The 15,048-nt window shown below is 46.0% G+C and overlaps 1 protein-coding gene across 5 annotated transcripts in view; it reads left to right on the plus strand.

Moving 5' to 3' along the window:
* FRMD4A (FERM domain containing 4A) overlaps positions 1 to 15,048 on the plus strand; it is a 614,411-nt gene that overhangs the window by 297,317 nt on the left and 302,046 nt on the right. Inside the window, exon 1 of one of the 5 annotated variants that reach the window (XM_058682173.1) lies at positions 1,528 to 2,036. The exons of 3 other annotated variants lie outside the window; for them this stretch is intronic. In XM_058682173.1, coding sequence (XP_058538156.1) covers positions 1,944 to 2,036 — 93 coding nt within the window. In that variant the 5' untranslated portion in view covers positions 1,528 to 1,943. Of the gene's footprint in view, positions 1 to 1,527; positions 2,037 to 15,048 lie in introns of those variants that run through there. One more of the 5 variants, XM_058682171.1, reaches the window with a different exon arrangement.

Genomic DNA, 15,048 nt, shown 5'->3' on the forward strand with positions numbered 1-15,048 from the left:
TACGTCGTCCAGCGTGGTGTTATCAAGGAATCCGGATGCCTCTGGCCAAATAATTGGACACCATTCCGGATTTATTTCCATCCCCAGATAGTTTGAAGCCAGGTTTGAAACCAGGCAGTGCAGGAAGGAGGTGAGAAAGAGGGAAAAAGGTAAATCTAAACCACCTCCTTGCAGGAGCCGCTCCGCAAGCCGGGCTGAGTAACTTCCTTCCCGTCTCTCCTCCTCGCTCGCCTTCTCTCTCACCCTTTCCCTGGCTCTCCGATGCACATATGGAACCCATTACGAACAAAGCCCGATTGTTGTATATTTGGAATTTCCCACATCAACTTGATGCTTTCTTTAACTGCCTCTTAATGCGTGTCTGCGCTGGGTGACCAGGCCCTGCTTCTGTCGGTCCCACCCCGCCCCCGCCAGCACCCACCTCGGAGAGGCTTTCCTGGTTCATTTTCCAGCCGTGTAAACCTTTGCTCCTTCGCCTTGCACCCCACCCCACTTCCTATTAGAGTCTTTGAATAAACAGAACTTTCTTTTCCATGGTTTGCAATAAACTGGCCCGCAGAGAATAAATAAAAGCCAGATCCCAAAGCACGTAAGTGATATCAGGCTAACACCAAAAAGCATGGATTACTACAAAGGAAATGGCATCCCTTTCTGAAAACCCAGCACAGAGAGGACCAGTGGATGTAGAAATACATTAACAACAAGAAAACAAAAATTGGCTTCCTCCAATTCAGGAAGCCCCTGACTTGTTTTTATTTATCGTTAATTTTTCTGCTGGAGAAATAAGCAGATTTGGGGGAGAGGGGGGCAGGGAGCAGAGAGAGGTAGCCATAGATGAAGAATATATCAAGTCCAAAATATTACAGAAAAGTTAACATTTTAGATCACGTGTACCGTCCTTTATAGGGTTGTCTGATCTGGAATCATACGCTGTTATCAGAAAAGAATAGGAAATATGAGGGATGAATCTGAATCTAGTCCTTTTCAGAGCCTTGTAAAATCAAACCTAACTGCTTCATGTTAACTGGCATGCGTAAAAATAAATGTCCTCTGACACAAACATTTAAACGAAGACGTGCCAAATGCGAGTCTGTCTGGTGTATTTGATTTGATTCATCAGAACCATATGATACCAACATTTTTTCCTTCACTCACACTCTATCTTTGCGGACTACATCCACATATATAATTAATTGCACTCCCACGTTTATTTCCTGTGCATTGGAAAGCGAGAGAGAAAAACCAGATATGCACATCTGATGCTCAGGGTCATATGTGTAATTTACGACCGTGAAGAGGGATTCCCCAAGTCCCCAGTGCGTTATGTCACTGGTCTGCAAACATTTTTCCTGTGCTCGGAAAAGAGTGAAATCAGAATGCAGGATTTCACATTAATCTCCGCACCAGATGGTGATATTCCAAATAGTCTTTTTAAGGGGAGCATGTGACCTACTGTACGGCCGAGGGGCTTTGGAGTCACGTGATGGAATGAATACTACGTCTGATGGAGCTTTGATTAGACCACTGACCTGGTTACCGTCCGTAGCCACGAGAAGCAAAGTTGACATTTCTGGATCACTCTCCCCAGAGGCGTCGCTTGCCAACTTCTGGGACATGCAGTCTCACCGAGGGGACTGACAGGCAGGGACAGACAAGAGGCAGCTAAATCCGCGCTGCTGAAGGCAGGCTGAAGTTACAGAACTTGGGCTCTTTTTCTGCTCCCCCATCCCCCCGCCTCCCTACGAACCACATCTTGACTCATACAGTCAAAAGAAAAAACTCTTTTGGTTATTTGATATTTGGGAAACCTCCAGGAGACCATAACTTAGTTTTGAGGAAGCCTTGTCTCTCACTTTGCTGGGAGCACACACACTCACACACACACACACACACACACACACACACACACACACACACACACTTGCTCACACGGCTCCAACACCATGGTGGTTCAGGCTGCAGTGGCTCCGAATAGATCTCAAAGACTTTTACTGAAAATTCCGTATGGATCTCTGAGAAGACGCAGCGTGGAGAGGGTAAGCAACGTGGCGGGCGGCTTGTTTTGCATCGAGCAATTGCTCCAAAGAAAAGGAGATGTTTGTTTGCATTGTACACAACATCCCTTCTGGTAGCCCTATTTTCCTGAAAATTCTGAATTCCTGGGAAGGTAGAACACTCTATGATGTGTAAATTTTTTTCTTAACAGGTAACTGATGAGAAATTTGCAGTAAATCTGTGCTGTGCATGGGGGGGAGGTGCTGTCAGAGATGAGATAGGAGGGAAAGAGATGGGGTGGGGACTGACTGCCCTTTGGGATGGGGAGAGAAGAAGTGAGCTCCTGGGGAGAAGAGCAGGGGCGACAAACAGATCCATTAGTCGCACAGCTGCAAATTTCCTCTGTAGGGTGATGGAGTCTTCAAAGGAGGCGCTGATGATGTTAAGGAGCTTTGATGCCTGGAGGGTTTGAATTATGCCCCCCACCCCCACTGATGCAAACCGCCCTCTGTCGTGTTGTTGTTGTTGCAAATACCTCGCCATCATTTTGGATTTTTTTTTAATACTACGGATTTCGGCTCAAAACTACTCTGTTAATTTTCTGAAACATGCTTACTTTATGGTAGCCCCTGGCAGAGATGATCCTGTAAAATAATAAGGATTTGTCCTTCTTTGGAGTGACTAATGCAGTGTGGGGGATGACTAAGGTTAACGCAAAGCTAGCTGTCCTCGGGATGTTGGGCTCGGTGCAGGGACAAAATGCCTACATCCCCGCAGGGGGTGGAATGCTTTGTGGGTTTTGGAAACCCAGAAGCTCCTGTTGGAATCATGGCATTCCTCTCCATGAGCTGTGGAGTCTATTTAGATGTCCTAGACTAAAGTGCAGTGGAAAAGCCATAAGGCAAATAGCATCACAAAAGCTCTCTTGAGAGATAAGCAACCTGCTGTATCTTACGAAGAGGAACAGGGTTGAATTCGAGGAACTTGTTCTGGCTGGAAGGCTTACAACTCAGTGATTTTCTTTTTTCATTTAAGGGAAACACAGTTGAAGCGTTAAAAAAATATATGAGGGTCTATCTAGACTTTCAGGTGGACTTGATTTCCTGACTCGTGATGAGTTGCGTTCTTTCTGCCATTTGAGTACGGATGAAAAAAACCCTTCACTTCCTATTCTGGTTGTGTGTAGGTCTTTATTTTGAGACATATCTCTTGTGTCACTCTTGTGTCAATAACAGAGTCACCAGCTAATATACAGTCAGTGCCTCCTGTATGCTCCCTTCTATCCCAATAGCTCTAGAACCTAAGATTAATAGTTACAGCTTATACTGAATATGATTTTAGCTTCTGTGGAAAATATTTTGACTTTTACGATAAGTCGATGTAAGATGTTCTGTTCACAACCAATCATTTAGAAATGCGAATTGTACACGCTGGAGTTGTAGAACCTGGTCACAGTAAGGAGAGAGTTATCTGGGCACGGGCACAAAAAAAAATCCATAGTAACCTGGAAACTTCTATTTAACCATTTAACCATTAGAATCTCCAGATGGATGCTTGATAGATCATGGGTGGTTAATAAATCCGAACGTATGTAGTTACCACTTCTGTTATTCACTGTTTACCAATTTAAGAAAAACCGACAGACTATGAACATAGCATCATACATAAAACATGGTCGTATGTGTTGGTACATACTTACATTCAAAACACACAGACCTATTTTCCACTTGTGGGCCCATACCAGGGACGCGATCTTAGATCTGCAAGCTGCTGGGCCTGCAGGAGAAGCAGACACCTCACCAGACCATCAGGTAGCCTATTCATTCGTCTTGGTTGCTAGATGTGAAGAAACGGGGCCGTCACCATGGCTCACAGGAAGAGAGCCCTTGCACTCCTTATGAGCCCCCCCGTGTCACCCTCCCCTGTAAGGGAGAATGACACTGATTGCAATGTATGGCGAATGTGTGAATTCCAACCGGACGTTTTACCCTGTTGTCGACTTTATGACTGTTTTCAGAATCGGAGTCAAACATTTATGTAAAAGGAGGGCAGGAAAAGTGAGAAATGGCATCTGCTGTTAAAGGCAGACACTGGGGACCAGCACTCTTTTCAGGGGACGCCTTGACTTAAAAGCAACAGCACCTTTCCCAGGTCTACCAGCCGCCTAGAGGGTGACAGGCATTCAGGTGGGTTTCCATTGTCTTGTGATGCGTAATGATCTTAAGTCCTCGCAAGCCTGTACCGTCTTTACTCCAGTGCATTTTTATATTCGTTTCTTCGTAGTGTGATCCTGAGTTGCTGGGGAGGCACAGAGAATGGGGGTCATTGCCCTTGTCCTGTAGGAGCAGGGAAGCCGTGACGTAGAGAGGTTTAATCTTCTGCCCAGGAACATACAGTCAACCACAGAGTAGGTCCCATGTCTAGGGATGCAGTATCTTCTGTCCCTGCCATTGGGTTCTCGTCCCTTTACCTTTGCTCTCTGGGGGAGCCTCAACATTGCAGCCTGGCCCTGAGCAAAGGGTGATCACCAACCTGTCACCAGTACTTTGCATGAAAGGGAATATAGAAGACTCATAGGCAGGGAGAATAGTTTGTGATCCCCGGGGCCAGCTGTATGCACAATTACACAGTTGCTTCTGTTTTCCAACAGGAAACATTTTTTTGGAAAACAAAATGCACCTTTGAACTGTGCTATCTAGACATTCATCAAATCCTGATTTCCAAAGCACTCACTCGGGCCAGGAGCCCATCACCGTGCTAGGCAGGGCAGGAAAAACATCAGAAATATAAGATGCTTTGCTTGGTAAAACAGGGGAGATTTGGGATCCGGGTTTATATAAACAAAATAGTTACAAGCTTTGACGTCACAGGGCACTCATTTAGCTACAAAACAAGATATGAAGACAAATTAGGTGCTACAGGAAGCAGCCAGGTGGGATGAAAGGGCAGGGCTGGCAGTCACACGGTCCCCAAAACTGAGAGCCTCATCTGTTGCTAATTGTGTGACCTTGGCCGTGTGACCAGGCTTTCTCCACATTCTTAGTTTCTACATCCGCAGTATCCACCCTTGAGGGCAGTTATTAAGGACTACAGATAATTTCCTTATGTAAGGACCTAACACAATAACCTCACATATAGAAAGCCATCATTAATGACAGGGTATTTTTTTTTAAGTTTATTTATTTTGAGAGCGAGAGAACCAGAGGGGGAGGGGCAGAGAGAGAGGGAGACAGAGGATCCCAAGCAGGCTCTCAGCTGACAGCAGATGGGGCGCCTGGGTGGCTCAGTCGGTTAAGGGTCCGACTTCAGCTCAGGTCATGATCTCATAGTCCGTGAGTTCGAGCCCCGCGTCGGGCTCTGTGCTGACAGCTCAGAGCCTGGAGCCTGCTTCGGATTCTGTGTCTCCCCCTCTCTCTGACCCTCCCCTGTTCATGCTCTGTCTCTCTCTGTCTCAAAAATAAACAAACATTAAAAAAAAAATTTTAAGCTGACAGCAGAGAACCCGATGTGGGGCTCCAACTCACAAACCATGAAGTCATGACCTGAGCCAAAGTCAGACGCTTAACCGACTGAGCCGCCCAGACACCCCAATGATAGGGTATTTTTAAAGTTTGCTTATCTTTGAGTGGAGGAACAGTGGCTTGTATTTTTAATAACTGGTGGCCTTTACACACACACACAGTCTTGGGCACACCTTGCTATTATCTGGAGAAGTCCTTTAATAGTCCTTTTATAGTCACTCAATAAAGCCAAGACAGACAGTATTTCCTGGTGATAACTTGCCCTGGACTCCCAATTTTATGCAAGACACATAGAAAACAGAATGTTTCCAATTTGCTGCATGCAAACACCAAGTACCTAAACTTGTACAAGCCCGTATCCCTCTATAGGGTCTCTTCCTTCCAGAGCCAGATGTTGTGACTCCAGAGGTAAAAATGAACTTCATGGAAAATTCTGAGTGTTAAGAGTGTCGCATGTAAATGAGTGAAGGGAACAGCAGATGTGGACCTTTCTCCTGGGAGTTTGCCTTGGAGAGGGGACAATGTTTTTATGAACCTACTATGACCCTACACTATGAGAAAATGGTTTCATGTCAGAGATTACCTTTCCTTCTAGTTCCAAACCCCAAGAATAAGTCGGCTAAAGCTTTCTGTGGCCGGGCCCAAGCTGTCTCAGGGTGTGCATTTATTACGGATGCTCACCTTCCCATTGATTTATCTTCTCTACCGCTCAGCCCCACATATCCTGAGAAGGAGGGACATCTCTGTTCTCCTGGATGTCTCAACACCTCAAATTCAACATGTCCAAAATGGAATTGGTCATCTTACAATCCTGCTCCCCCACCAGTCCACCGGCTACCAAGACACCCGGAGCAGAATCCAGGCACCCTCCCTGCCACTCCCCTTCCCTGGGCTCAGGCCACTGTCATCTTTCACTTTCAAACAGTTGCCGTTCTTATGCCCCCCCAAGTCCGCGTTCTGTGTTACAGCAGTGTGATCTTTCTAAAACATAGGCTTGGTCAAGTCACTGGTTTACTTAAAACCCTTAAGTGGTTCCCTACTTCAAGATAAGTACTTAGATAAATGCCTCAATGTAATGACAAGGCTTTCATGGTTAGGACCCCACCGCCCTCCCCAGCCTCAGCTCTTCCCCTAATTGACCCTGAGCAAGTTAGACTCCAACCACACTGAACATATCTGTGGTCCCCCCAACTACCATGAGCTCCCTTGCCTCAGGGCCTTTGCACATGCTTTGGTCTGCCTGACACACACTGCCTCCTCCCTCTACCTCCTTAACTTCCAAGTCATATCCTTCGGTCTAAAAGTAACACCCTTAGGAAGGCTTTTCAGAAACCCTGCCCCTTCCCCAAGTCTGAATAAGTACTCTTGGCTTTGGGCTCCCCAGCCCTCTGCATTTTCCTCATAGTGCCCCAGATCACACTGCATTGGATGCCCCTGTTTCCATCTTATTTCCATGATGTCAAATCTCCACACGATGATGAGCTCCCTGACGCAGGGAGCACATCTTGGCCTCTGGTTCACAAAACAAGTGTGATATTCACAAGATGAGCAAATAAATGAAATCTGAAAGCTCTTATAAACTTCCCTCAGTGAGAGAATTTGGGAGGAAGAGAAGAATTAAGATGTAAACAGAAACAGCCTCCTTTTTCACATGACGTTACCCCAAGCCCAATTATTGCTGATGGGAAGTGTGTTCACTCTTACATGTTGACAGAAACTAAGGAGACAAATGCTCTAAACTCTAAGAGTAGAACAAGCGTGTGTGTGAACAACTGACCAGACTCATCTCGCATGTCTCTTCGCAGAGTAATGTAAATTTGACATTTTTATTGGTGAGGGGGGAAAAAAAAGAAACAAGAAAGCATTCTCTTCTACCACAATTATTTGAATATTTAAGTAAAAGGATTTTTTTTTTTTTTGGCTCGGAAAGACTGAAATGGTGTGATATTTCTGGAGCAGTATTTTTAACACGGTATAAATTAAACCTCCTCGCACCCACATTATTCATTATTTGATGTGTTATTTCAGGTTGACGTATTGCCAGTCTATTATTTTGCAAACCATTACATTATCGCAGCTGCTAAGCTGCATAACTTAAGAATTCAGAATACAACAGAGTGTCTATAGTCCAGCGTGTGGTGCTTACATTCTGAATGTATTCATGCAGGGAAGTGCGAGACTTTACCAGAAACACATATAGCAGACGGCTTTTAGTGGATATTTATTACCATTGAAAGCAGACAGCCAAGAAACTGTTCAGACACATCAGTGTATTCACACATATTATTATCCAACCCCTCATCCTGCATAAAGGTTTTGTTCTTTCTATAAATATACCCCTCTTTGGAGAAGAACATGGCCTCGCGGGGACTCCAATGCTCTGGTTCACAGGTCGCGTTAAAGGCCATTTTCCCCATATTGGCTAGTCCCATGCCATTTTAAGTGACCCCAACTTGGCGAACTGACGTGTATTTTATTTCTTACAGTAGCTTATGTCCAGTTAAACCCATGACTTCACGTCTTGGCCAGAATGAGCTCGCACTGTGGAAAGGCTGTCCTTCCTGGTACCAATCTGGAGGTTTTATTCCTTGGGCTAGTGTGGAAAACAGGACAGGAAACCTCGATACAAATGGTCGGGACCCCCTGGAGCTTCATCTTACACCAAATGGCATTATCCAGCTGAACGTGAAACCAAGCAATGGTATCTCTCTCTAGACCGCGTGCCTCCAAGTCCTGACTCTTTCTCAGGACTCTCTCTCCCCGATGTCGTGGGTCAAATGCCATGACTCATCCTAAAACGGCACTTTTCAACCTTGGTTTCACATGGGAAGCTTCCGAGGAGCTTTAAAAAGTCCCAATGCCCAGGCTGTCCCCCAGATCCGTGCTTATCAGCATCTCTAGAGAGGGGTCCCGGCATCGGTATTTAAGCCCCAGGAAATTCTAATGTACAGCCACATTGAAGTAAGATTATGGACAACACGGGTCGTCCGAGTAAGGTGGAGCTTAAGGAAGTTAGCTAGTTTCTATGCTTTCTGGTGTCTTCATGTGAAAAAAATAATAGAGTTGATTGTGTTGGATTTTTACTCAAAAGTGCTATTCTCAACGGGGAAAAAAAATCATTTAAACCCTTTGCGAGTTGGGTCCATATTGCTGGGACATCTTGGGCAGCACTCAGCACTTTGAGGCCGCTTTCTGGGTAATTAAACACAACCTTCTGAAGTCACAGTGGCTAGTTTCATGCAGGACTTCCAGACAATTTAGAGATCAGAAACACCCCATCCAGCTAGCCCTGCAGAACTCCCCCCCCCCCCACCAGAGCACAGACAAAGCCCCCTCCGAGTTTTCCAACCTGCTGTATTGCAGCTATGTCCACAAAATCAGTCATGTAATCTCAGAACACTTTCTGTAGGTGTTTTGAAAACAGATCTCTTACAAATTGCACTAGCAAAGCGAATACTCTCCACCTGTGTGACAGAAGAGCTTCTTGGAACACACAGTTACAAACAGTGAGCTTTTATTTGTATTGATTCATCAATGCACCTCTGAGAACACTGTTATCTTATGTGTATAAAACAATGTGGAAGACGTTATGGCCCTGGGTCTTTGTTTTCTTACCTGGGAGTGGAGAAGTCACATCTGTGGATTTTTCTTTCTTTCTTTCTTTCTTTTTTTTTCTTTTCCTTTCTGGTGGCTCAATAGCTAACTGCTTCAAAGGACTTGGTCAGTTTTTCTACTAAGCTCCAGAACCTAGAACAGTGCCTGGCGTGTATATTGGACAAACAAACATTAATTGAATGCCTGTGACATAAAAAGAATGTCTTCATGGTCAGACACTCAGACCTTGAATCAAATAGAATTGTCACCCAAAGGATAGGGTTGCAAAGTGCCTGCCTTTGTTATGCAGATGAACATTTGTGTCATTGTTAGCCCTAAAAAATGCCAAGGTCACATTTCCACATGGATAATGCTTCCAAAGGGTCCCTCTCTATTACCTCTATTGGAACATGAATCAGGAAAACCAATAAGTCTTAAAAGTATATTGATCGTTTCTGGAAAATTCGGTCCGAGGTCAATCAAATCAGTCTCAAAATCCAACCACCCCAAGGAATGGAATGCCTAGGATCTGAACCACTGTTTATTAAGTCCACAGATTTTTATTTAGTACCTACTACGTGCCAGGCAGAGGTCTAGACCCAGGGGATATAGCAAAGTCTCGTAAGTGATGTGAAGTCTTCTTAGAGAAAATAGAGCAGTATAAAAAGTGAGGGGAGATGGGGGTGCTGCATTTTTATGTGCTGTGGCTCTCGGTAAAGATGTTTGAGAAGAGACATGCGGGAGAGAGGAGGGGAGCCATAGAGCCCTCTGGGGAAGGAATGTGCCTGGTGAGAGAAACCACAAGTAACACAAGACGTGCAATGCCAGGGCATCCTTGATGGGCTGGGAGACTAGTCAGGCTGGGGGTCAGGGGACAGCAGGAGCCGGAGCAGAGTGAGGGGAGAGGGTACCTGGAACAGAGCCGTGGTCAGGAAGTGTTAGGAGCCCCGGTGACAGAGGGCCGTGTGGGCCATGATAAGGACTTGGGGGTTTTACTCTGAGTGTAGCAGAAGAAGACCAGTGGTTTGGGGACCAAAGAATGACACTAGCTGGTATGTTTTGAAGGAATAGTAGGCTGATAGAGAACTAGGTGGCTCATTAGGGCAATAGTGCAATAATCCTGACAAGAGATGGTGATGGTTTGGACCAGAAGATACTCTGCCGGTGATGAGCAATAAGAAATGAATGGATTCTGGATTTACCTGGAAGGTAGGGCTGTCAGGATTGGCTGATGGATCCGGGAGAGAGTGAGGAAGGAAGACAGGGGTCAAGACTGACCCCTGAGCAGCTGTAGCCTGGAGTTGACCCTAATGTTGGAGACATTGCCAAGGGGCTGAATGGGAGTGACAGCAGAGGTGAGGGAGACCAGAGAGCTCCCTTTGGATGAGGTGAACTTGAGATGATTCACATTCAAATGGAAGACATTAAGAATATAAGTTTCGTGGGCAAGTGAGAGCTCCGGGCTACAGAGGTAAACCAGGCGCCCTGAGGCTGGCTTGTCCAGGCTCGTGAGTGCTGATTGTGCACACGTCTCTTCCCACCTCTCCAGGCAGTGGTGACATGTGGCAGCTTGAGAGGAGTCCCTAGTGGGAGAACTGCACCAGGAAAATCAGCAAACGCTACACATCTGGGCTTCTTTTTCTTCTAGAAAAACATCCACTGGTGGATGGTGTTTCAAGTCACAGAACCAGTAGCTAAAACCTGGGAAACGTCCAAGGACTGGACCCGTGGCCACTCTGAAGTTTAGAAGTCAGTTCCAAGCAAAGAAGACTAGGAAGGAGCAGCCAGTGAGGTAGAAAGAGAATTGAAGAGAAATTCTCAGAGGGGAAAGTGGGGCTGCCCACTGCTGCTGATAGCCAAGGAAGATAAGGGCTAGGACGTCATCTGACTGCACTGTTATCAAAAATCTTGGGTGCAAATAGCCCGCATCAGAATTGCTGGGTGTTCTCTAAATCACAGATGCGCAGTCTCCACCCCAGACATACTGAATCTGAACCTCTGGGGCACATAATTACGGACTACAGTGTGAGAAACTGCAGATCGTTTTTCCAGAAATATAGGCGCCAGTGAGGAAGAGAGGAGAACGCAGCCTAGGAAAGGGGAAAATAATGCAGACAGGAAAAAGAGAGATTCTTAGGACAATTTTTGCTCAACCAAAGGTCAATCCTGGACACAGCAGGTAGAGACAATGATGGGGAAATAATGAGGTGAAAATTATGACAGCCAAGGCCAGTAGTGAATCTTCCTCCTGGTGGCACCCTAGAAACACAGTGTTCCTACTTGACATCCCCTCCCCCCGCTTAAACCACTATATCAGGAAAGGGGAGCTGTGCTTGTCCCTTACAGCTTGTCCCGCCAAAAAAAAAAAAAAAAAGGTGAAAAATTTCAATACCTTTTTTTGGTCACCTGTGTCAAAAGCTTGCCCCTCTACCTCAAAGCTTTAGCTTCCCTGGGATCTAGCCGAAGAAAACTTCTTTTCTGTTGTTTTGCTTTGCCTCGGAAATTTTTTTTTTTTTACAAGCCATGGATTGATGTAATCATGTGTCAGGGCCTCATAACACAGCCAAGTCCCAGAATATATTTAGAAAGTATAGTTTAGGGTCGAGCCAGCCACCAAATGGCCGGAATGAGCAAGTTCTCATATGAACTCTGAATTTAGGGCCTCAGACCTGGTCTGTATAAAGCAGATGGATCTGAACTGAACTGGCAGAAATCATGTCTCTGACACCAGGGTTCTATTTCACTGAGTTTTCGCGGTGTCCTCGTAGAAGAAAATTGTACTCTTATCTCCCGGTTGGCTCGAAGGAAAGTAACAGCCACTAGCCATCTGCACATAGTCCTTCATGCAGATCCCATGAGTGTTCACCCAGTCCCCACATAGAGTCCCCTTCCCCATCCCTCCCATTCTCCCCTTCTAGGAGGCACATCCAATTCGAACGAGTGAAAGAACAGTTTTTACAGCAGACGTGTGGTGGGTCCCTCCCACTGTTCTCGGCTGACGGTGGTGAATAAGGCTGTTTTGTTTCTGGAGCGGAACTGGTGGGCCTGGGTGTGGATAAACTCAGTTGCCAGGGGCCCTGAGCATGCTTTCCCCGGACACGTGCAGTAACACCCCTGCTTTCACAGGGCTGCATTGCGTGGCCAAGTCCCTCCATGTAGGCAGCAATGTGGGTACCAGGTCCTAGTACCCCTGTTGTTAAGATGTCAACCTAGTACTGAAGGAGAGCGAGCCCTTCATCCTGCTGGGCCCCAGCTCTGAGTTTTCAAATAGCGGAGCGTTCAGGGAGAGGAGCTACAAAGGAAAAAAAAAAAATCTCCTGAAAACACTCAGTGATTTGAACCCAGCAGCACAGAGCGATATACTCACACGATTGCCTTCAACAGCAGCTGTGCAATCTCTCCCAGGGACCAGTGCCCACAGGGCAGAAGCCAGGCTCCCCAGGCCATGTGCAGTCCCATTCAACTTCACCTCCAGGGGCCGATACCAATGTCCTGTGGCATTTGGTTTAATCACAGAGTCCATTCTCAGAGCATCTTAACTGCCCTTTACTTCTAAAACCGTCCTTTTAGATGTGTGTTCTGCGGTCCCCTCTGGACAGTACTGAACCAACATGCTGGACAGCAAATGGAAGTATCTTTGAGACCTTGTGGCTTCCTTTTTTTCCTTCAATGAAATGGCCTTAAGGTGGCATGAGAGAAACATGTGTAATGCACAGGCCAAGACTTTTCCTGTCCATTCTGAGACTCACCAATCAGAGAGTGGTTATTTTCAACAGCCAGTGTCTATTTCTGATGGTACCCTTGGGACGTAATCCTTCCGTTAATCCTGGAATGCCTCTTTCACATCCACTGTCCTCTAAAATAAGGCCCCATCCAGGCAACTGCAGATACCAGCCGGGCAGGTGAATAAATGTAGCACAACGAGGAAAGTTGTGCCCTAGCAAATGGGGCCAGTATTACGTAGCTCTGCTCGGGGAGACTGGGGTTGCTGGTCCTGTATCTTCTGACCTTTCCATAAAAATCTTTGTGCAGTTTTCTTCTAAGCAAGGGAGAGTGTGTGTGTGTGAGTGAGAGAGAGAGAGAGAGAGAGAGAGAGAGATAAAATATCTCAATTTTTAAAGAAAGTTTATTTATTTATTTTGAGACAGAGAGGGAGAACAGGGGAAGGGCAGAGAGAGAGAGAGAGAGAGAGAGAGAGAATCCCAAGCAGGCTCCACACTGTCAGTGCAGAACGGACACGGGGCTGAGTTTCATGAACGGAAAGATCATGACCTGAGCCGAGATCAAGAGTCAGAGGCTTAACCAACTGAGCCACCCACACGCCCCTGAAATATCTCAATTTTTATATGCTGGCAACGAAGTCAAGCTTAAAGAAAAACAATGCATGCCAAACGAAGCACATTTGTGGCCTACATTTGGCCCACAAGATGCCAGTTTTCGATTTCTCCAATAAGATGAGTGCCACCCCAACCTACATATCTATGCATTCTCTCTCCCCAGTCTTCAATTTCATAAAAAGGAGACATCTCAATACAAAAAAAAAAAAATTAATCTTGGAATAGATCGTCAGGCCTTCCAGCTGGCATCATAGTCCTACTGCTAAATCGGAATTCCTTTAAAAAAGAAAAAAGAAAAAAGAAAAGAAACTCTTGACAGGTTAAATGCAAATTCTAAAAAGCATTTCAATAAACCGAATGCCTGTCTCCAGCTACAGGAAGTAGGAAGACAGCCTCCTCTTTGCTGAGAGCAATAATTTTAGTACCCGGCACGGGGAACAGAACTTGAAAACAACGGAAGCTATAGTTCAGTTATTGCCTGAGAGGCCAGCTGAGCATCAGCCACGTTCTTCTGCTTTTGGCAGATGTTCCCCCATGTTAAAGTGAACCAGGTCGAACAATTTCATCCAACGAAGCAATCACTCCACCACCGAGAGGAACAGTTTGCTGCTAACTCCTACTTACAGACCAGCGGTCTATGGTCCCGCTCAGAACCAGCCACATGAGAACCAAAGTGAGCTTCTTTTATGATCAAGGTGGTTGACTGGGAACAGCCCAACTCAAACCTTTTCGTTCTAAATCACCTCTTTCATGCTCGATGGAAGGGAATTCTGGGGTCTCGGCCAAGTCCTCGAGCAAGAGCCTGAACGGTGTCACAGCCCCTTTCCTGATGAAAGCATTGGCTCTTTCCATTGGAAGCCTTGATCTTCCCAGGTGGAAGAGGGCTCCAGCTGGGGGAGGATACAGGTCACACCTTGTCCCTGTCCCTTCTGAAGAGCGCCCTCCCTTGTCCTGTTTGCAGCAGAGATGTGTCTCTTTCATTTTAATCTCAGAATATCTGTATTTCTGCCTCTTCCCTGAAATGGCAAGGGAACTGACTGCCTTCTAGCACCAGGCCAAAGGCTTCCCAGGGACATCCGATGCGCAGGAGACACAGATCAATGTACATGTTAGCTATTCATTACTTTAATTCCTTTATGCTATATCTTTAGGAAGTTAAGTAATCAAAGATCAATATACCCAGAACACATTTTCTCAACTACCTGCAGAGAGTATTTTTTGAGAGACAGAGAATGTGTACGTGTGAGAGTGAGTTAGGGAGGGTCAGAGGGAGAGAGAGAGAATCCCAAGCAGGCTCCACATTCAGCACAGAGCCCGACACGGGGGCTCGATCCCACAACCCTGGGATCATAGCCTCAGCTGAAATCAAGAGTTGGACGTTCAACCGACTGAGCCACCAGGTGTCCCTGCAGAGAATATTTTGAGTTCAGATTTAATTCATCTTTACTGAGGACTGATGTTTGCATCCTCTTTTTTAGATCAGCAGCAACCCATTCTGGGCCTGAACCTGGGCCAAGCGATGACGTGGGTCTCAGGCAGGAGATGGAGTAGAGTGGCCAGGAATTACAGAATATACAGTCAGAGCCAGATAATAGAGTTTG

Source organism: Neofelis nebulosa, chromosome 8 (genome assembly GCF_028018385.1).
Source record: "Neofelis nebulosa isolate mNeoNeb1 chromosome 8, mNeoNeb1.pri, whole genome shotgun sequence".
Classification (NCBI taxonomy): Eukaryota; Metazoa; Chordata; class Mammalia; order Carnivora; family Felidae; genus Neofelis; species Neofelis nebulosa.